Source organism: Meleagris gallopavo, chromosome 2 (genome assembly GCF_000146605.3).
Source record: "Meleagris gallopavo isolate NT-WF06-2002-E0010 breed Aviagen turkey brand Nicholas breeding stock chromosome 2, Turkey_5.1, whole genome shotgun sequence".
Classification (NCBI taxonomy): Eukaryota; Metazoa; Chordata; class Aves; order Galliformes; family Phasianidae; genus Meleagris; species Meleagris gallopavo.
This window is the reverse complement of record NC_015012.2, coordinates 62458880-62465819: the sequence shown is the minus strand read 5'-3', so window position 1 is coordinate 62465819 and position 6940 is coordinate 62458880. Positions and strand designations below refer to the sequence as shown.

The 6940-nt window shown below is 38.9% G+C and overlaps 1 protein-coding gene and 1 long non-coding RNA gene across 3 annotated transcripts; both read left to right on the top strand.

Moving 5' to 3' along the window:
* The first annotated feature begins 456 nt into the window (after positions 1–456).
* On the top strand, positions 457–6927 carry LOC109366138. 2 transcript variants are annotated; one of them, XR_002112249.2, is made up of 2 exons: positions 457–740; positions 5175–6927. It is a non-coding gene; the product is annotated as an uncharacterized LOC109366138 (long non-coding RNA). The 2 variants fall into 2 exon arrangements; XR_004158941.1 differs by lacking the exon at positions 457–740 and adding an exon at positions 4242–4814.
* On the top strand, positions 986–1480 carry PLN (phospholamban). Its single transcript, XM_010707447.3, has one exon. It carries the CDS (start codon positions 1131–1133, stop codon positions 1287–1289), a length of 159 nt encoding a protein of 52 aa, XP_010705749.1. The 5' UTR covers positions 986–1130; the 3' UTR covers positions 1290–1480.
* Positions 6928–6940: the final 13 nt, after the last annotated feature.

Sequence of the window (6940 nt, the reverse complement as noted above, 5' to 3'; positions counted from 1 at the left end):
AAAAAACAAAAAAACCACAACACAAAAACACACCAAACAAGATAAGGAGAGGCCTTGTGTTAAAGATATTATCACGGTATATACTCATAAATCACCAGGGGGCAAGTTCAGCTTTCAGAGCAACATTTGAGAGACATATATAACATCATCATGTTAAGAACTAATTTTTCACATTGCTAGAGCACCTACCCTTTGCTGTGAGCTAAACAAGCACACAGCCTGTCGTCACAGAAGATTCACACAGTAGGGCTTGTATAACCCACTGGGAGTTCTAAGAGAACCAACACCCTGTACTTCCATCTGCCATCAAAAGGGAGAAGATACAGGAGTGCATGTTTTATTTCAAGCAGGAGACAAAGCAATACACGTGCTTTATCTTGCTCCCATAGCAGCCTGTGTACCTAAACATTCTAGTCCTTATCCTATTCTGTCTAATGAAAAATATACTACCAAAATCAATGATGTATAGCTTTTAATTACACACCATAAAGTGTTTTTTATTTGGAATGGCAATGAATAAAGATTCATTCTCCTCCCTTCCAAAACAAGGCTCTGGCAAGCCTGATCATCTATACAGACCACGAGCAACCACAGCCAGGTATCCCAGCCTCCAGCCCTAGCACAAGACTCCAGGTGTGCTTGATTTAGTAGTAATGAGGGAGAGAAGGGCAGAAAAAAACTTCAGTCTTTTCACAGGCCACAAAGGATGGAAAGATAAGGATCTAAAAAGGCAGGACCTGGTAAGTCCCACATTTCCACAATTTCCATTTTACAGTCTTCAACCCCTGCCAAGAAGCAGGTGCTCAGTAGCCCCTGGGAGGAGAAATGTAATGCAGCACAAATCTGAACTTGGAAAACAACATTTTAAAAACATCATTTTAAACTGAAGCCCTCGTGAAAACAACTTATTTACCTCGAGCTTCTCAGAACCTTAAAACAATCTCCATCTGCACTTATCAAAGCACTTTACTTCTGCATTTCTAACTCTTCACTTTCCTGCTTTCCCAGCTCCACAAAGGCTGTCTAAACAAAAAGAGAAGATAACAGGCACTTTTCACTGTTCCTGACAACTCCTCTCCTTTCCTGCACTTCTAAAACCTCTGATTTGTGCCCTCTGCTTTCTTGCTGCCATGGAGAAGGTCCAATACATAACCCGCTCTGCTCTGAGGAGAGCCTCAACTATTGAGGTCAACCCACAAGCACGCCAAAGGCTCCAGGAGCTCTTTGTGAATTTCTGCCTGATCTTAATTTGCCTCTTGCTGATCTGTATCATTGTGATGCTCCTCTGAAGTTCCAGCACTTCTCTGCACTGTTCTCTAGGAAAGCCGCCCAAAGGGAAGAGCGACCTCCACTTCCAACCCCAATGCAAGGATCCCCTTGGGAGAGGGGCTAGCACTTGGACTAAGGCTGTGCTGTGTGCCAGCCATCGCGCTGCTCTTACTGCCTGCCACATGTATTAAAAACACACTTCTGTGCTGAACAGTGTCTAGAGCTTGTTGTTACACAGCTGTGCATGAACTATTTTATCAGTTCAGTCAAGAGATGTCTGTTCTGGTGCAGGGAACTGCCTCTCCAGAGGGCTGGTAATCTCCCCATGTTTTAGCCAGTTCTCCACGGGTTAGCCACTACTGACAAGCAAGAAGTGCACTTTTTCAGGATCTCTGGATGTCCATAAACCAGTGGGCATGTTCCAAATTCAGCCGAAAGAACAGCTACTGGCACACATACCACATACTGCAAAGTAGGAGGACATCTGCTCTGAGTCCTAAAACATGCCGTATCTTTGTGCTATCAACTGAAGGCATTCACCTTGTTCTAGCATTTTTATAAGAATGAAAGTAAAACAAAAAAGTATCTTCTGAACAGATTTTTTTTTTAAATTTCAAATGCTCTTCTTCAAATTTAAAGGATCTTACATATATATTATATATATAATATATATATAATATTATATAATATATAATATGCACATATTTCTATACACTCACACCTTGGATCTTGGATCTGAAAAGAAAAAAGCAACTTTTTTCACTGGCATTTGTCACTGTTCCATTTTCACATGATATAATCTTACAGAATTAAATGACAACTAAAAAGATTTTTCAGTATGTTTTTGCAGACAAATGATGCTACCATACTGGCAAAGATTTCATTTTCTGTAAGTAGCATAAACAACTGGCACAAGCAAAAAATTACAAATAGCTCCAAGTTCTTAATGTTTGGTTGCGGACAACTTGAGTACAGCCTGCTATAATTCACACAATAATTGCCCAAGTTTAAAACTAGTTAGATAGTTAGGCATTTGCCACTGCCATTCTATGTGACTTACATTTGATGTGGTAAAGGAAAAGGTTTAGGTCATTTTTACTACTGCAAGTGGGGCATACTGCAGAAATACAAGCAACACTACTATCCTCAACTGCAAATGACTGTTAGAGAACAAGCAAGTATTTTCCTAAGATAAATGATACATATCATTATGTACAGGAGGAAGAACATTGCAGAAAAATTTGTTTAGCACGTAAAACACAGTCTATACAAATAAAAGATGAAGCTTCTGCTCCAGCAGATATCAGTAACAGGCCTGAGCAGACTTCCAGCCCTCTCACACATTGGTGTTAGGCTAAATTCCTAGAAACATTAGTTTTCAAACAAAGAAATCTCAACAATCAACAGACAGAGATCCGACATCTATTTTAAACAGGCATCTTTCTACACCACCTTGGGCAAACAACTCCACTGATGAAAGCAGAAAATCAAATGAAGTTTATCTTAATCTTGTATTCTGTCTTTAAGACTTAGCATTACATAAATATAGGTTGACAATGAACAACTGAGCAGAAAGGGAAGAAATCTTTGAGGAAAAAAAAAAAGAACCTCTTATATTGAATGTAATGCAAGCTCAGTGGTGACACACCTCCCAGACAAGCAAATAGGTACACTAAGAGCAGATCTCTGAAGTAAAGTTAGTCATTAGATGTAGTTAGTTACTGTAAGAGAATTAAGGCAAATACTGATGTAATTGGCAACACACGCATCTCATTTCAAGTCTCCATGGGGAGAACAGAAATAATAGAAAAGTTGCTTTCTTCTATTTTTAAATCTGTATTATGTGATGGGAAGGTTTCCATCTTTCTTTTCTCATAGAGGCATTTTAGATTAATTTGGACTTATTTTAATAAATTTCTACTGGAAATAACTGATTATTTTATACTACTGAAAAACTTTCTGAAGAGAAAAGGTGCTAAGAGTAAAATATCAGTACACATTCTGAGATCATTTTGAAGTTCTAGGATCTACAGGCTTGTAGTCAAAGCAGAACACTGCTAAATAAAGAAAAAAGCTTCCCTATAAAAATTAAAATGCCTGCTTTTTTCTTATGTACCTCAAAAGCCATTAATCATTTAAAGATAATAAGCAAACAAGAATCAACCAAGGTATAAATAAGCTGGAAGCTCTACTGTGATTTTACATCAACACAGGTAAATTGCAAGTATTTTAAGGTTCATTTGCACTTCAGTGTTCTGTTGATATGAAAAACTGCTCCCATGCTCCACATCACAAAATGTCAACTGAACCCAGAGACAAAGGCTGTTATACATAGTATTTTCCTTGGTGTACTTGTAAGAGCTTCCAAACTAGCATTAGCTGTATTTTTATTTATTAAAATGACTGTCTGAAAACATATTACTGAATAAAATAAGAAATTCAAACACAATTGTTTTAAGCATCCATCCCATTGTCTACTTAAAAATCAAAGTTACGTGAATGAGAGGTAGCCATTGCCAAGTTTGGCACTCAGTCCAACACCAATGTCAGGCAGTCTTTAACAAAGCTTCTCACAAAATGCAAAGTGTTTGGCTTCCAAGCACAAAGAACTTCTACAGAAACTTTTTAAGAATACCTGGAAAACAATAATCATATTAGATATACACTCATGCCTTGTACTTTAAGGCCACGGTACCAAAATTTGAGCACAGAGCAATGAACATATTCATTTAGAGAGCACCCTTGTTCCTAACTGGAAGCAAACTGATGCATGATAGATTATGGCCAGATACCAACTTTATATGGCTATTAACTGTCATAAAAATATTTGTGATGTTCTACTGGATCCAGGGATATCATGTTTAACATTGAATGTGAGCCTTTTAGCTTTGACTAGATGTTAAAAACTGAAGGAGGTCTGTGTTTTGCTTATGGAAAGAGATGATAGAGCACCTCTTGCTCACTGCAAGGCTTAAAGTCAGAATGCATTTCCAAGAATTCCTTTAAAAGCTGGTTGTTATCTTCACAAGAACACAGACAATTGAAGTCATTTTTAAATGGGCTCTACATTCATGGTAGTATCTGACAACCAGTTCAGTCAAGCTGACTACTTTCTACTTCTTTGTTGCTCTTGCTTTTTGTTTGTTTGCTCTTAAAGATAAAAAAAAAAAAAAAAAAAAATCACAGAAGCACCATCTCGTATAGAATACAGAACTACACAACAGTGAACAGTGCCCTCTTGTGATCTTTTCTAAGAACTTAGCTGATTATTAAAAAGGTCTGGCAACATTTCAGTAAGAGAACTGGTCATATTTGTTTCTTTTCTTTTCTACGTATACATTTTTGCATATAAAACAATAAGATATTATCTTACAAAAGACTATGGCATATGTGCTATTAGTAGCACTCCGGATGCCTCCTCTGCCAGCTCAATCTAGATAGACTTCACGTGGAATTCATGTTGTGGAGATGCAATGAATCCTATGCAGCATACTGTTGGCAAAACACTACCTACACGATGGTGCACAATGCCAGAACCTAGAAAGGTAGGAAATGCTCCAATTAACAGAGGTGCATTTTGTCCAGAAAATGTTGTGTTTTTCATCTACAGAGATCTTTAAGAAAAAACAATTTTTCCAACCATCTTCTACTGGAAGCCTGAGTAAACCCTGAGAATAGAGTTCTGTTAGAAATCACAGGGTCCTGCAGAGCACTGTGCACACAGAAGAAGTAAATAAATTAAGAGCCAGTCTGTACAAAATTCAAGTCTTTCATTAACTTTTTTTCTTTTTAAAAGGAATTTGTAGAAACAAGAAGGCTTGTAGGAACACTTAGATAATATATATATATTTTTTTAGAAAGGAAAAAAAATGCCTTCTATTAATAATTTTTTTCATAATTGGCAGAAACTAAGAACAGGTGAACAGCTGAGGACAATGAAATTTGTGTGACTCTGCACTGCTTACCATCGAGCAAACAATCCAGAGGGCTGCTGCGAGCACAAGAGGGCAGACCAGCGCACATCATGGATCTTGCTACCAACAGAGGTCTCAACTTGCTGCTCAATTTCCTGCTCATAGTCTTGGTTTTAGTGCTCGCGTTCATCCTTGTGAAGCTGATGTGAATCCCTGGGAGGTTTCTTTTCAAATCTTGTTCTGAGGGCTTGGGTATCTTTTGCAATGATAACGTAAGGAGGTCTATCTAACCAGAAATATGCCAAGACTGCATAGATTGAAGTACCTGACAGAGAAAGTGTTCAGAGGGTTTTATCAGAAGTGAACCTAAAAGCTACACAAAATTATGTCGTGCCACTGAGTAAGGAAAGCACTGAGAGCCTTGTTGAGTACAGAAAGAAATCTAAGTACACATAAACAGTTACTTTAGTTTTATAAATGCTGCAGTCAACTTTCATTTTGAAGACCGGCAAAAGATCAGCATCATTCAAAAAACAATTTCAGATTACCCGTAGAGTGAAAAAGCACAGATGCGGGGGATGGAAGAGGAATATCTATGAACTATGGTTTGCAGCAACTGAGATGTGAACAGGTCAAATTTAAATCTGAAAATGTAATTTTTAGGGACACTGTTTTTGACACCTGTGGTTCACAGCAACACCTTAAAAGCCAGAAAGCATTCATGTTACACATCAGTAACAGAAGCTGCAACTGTTAGATCTAAAACAAACAAAACAGAAATCAAACCCAAACAAGGGTCAGTGGCAAGCAAGGGTTATCATATCCATGAATCCTTTAGCATTGCTGCATATGTGAGCTGTCAGAGCCTCTGCATAACAGCAAGAAGAGTGTTGCATCCTCAACAAGTGCACCACTTATGCACAGGTCAAGAGCACTGCCTGGAGCCCTCGAGCTGTTTGACATGCCACTTGTTATATGCATGCCACAGCAGCATCCTCACATCAAGCCTGCAGTGAAAGCTTCCCATGGGACCTACCCCTACAACCCTTCACAGGATGACCTGCTTTCTCCATGCTTGCCAGGAAAGGCAGTGAACAAGGAGAGCTCCTTTCTACTAGGATCATTTGCCTACCAGGCAACCCTAAAATACACAGGGAGAGAAGGAGGCCACAAGTAGACTACAAACACCACACTGAGGCCAAGAAGTCCGCTCTTTAGCATCTCTCTCTTCCCCCAACAAGTTGAGAACCAAATGTAACAACATACACGTATCATGTTGTAAATTTAATGCTATACACATGCATGCACATGGGACTGCTGGTAGGCAGGATGCTGGTGGTGCCCAGAGGTGAGGAAAACCCAAATTCCAGCTCCGTTATGACAGAAGAATTCCCTGGTCCAGCAGGTACGCTTTTGATACCACAGGTGCCCCCAACATTACAGAGGTGATCTACTCCAGCTCCACATAGGATTGCCACACTATTACTGCTGTTGTGGCTGGTTCAATCATCCAGTACAGAAGAGACTGTACTACAAAAAGATCTACAAAAAGACTTAGCACAGAAGGAAGACAATATGCCAACAGAAACGATGTTAGTGCAGGCCCACCATGACCAGGCACCCATGTTTCACATCACATTATCTCCTTCAGCACGAGATACCACTATGTGGGACAGCACTAATAGAGAAGTCAAATGAAAGATTTCTCTTGTGCTTTGAAATGCAATAAAAATTTAAAATAGCTTCTGCTTTTTTTT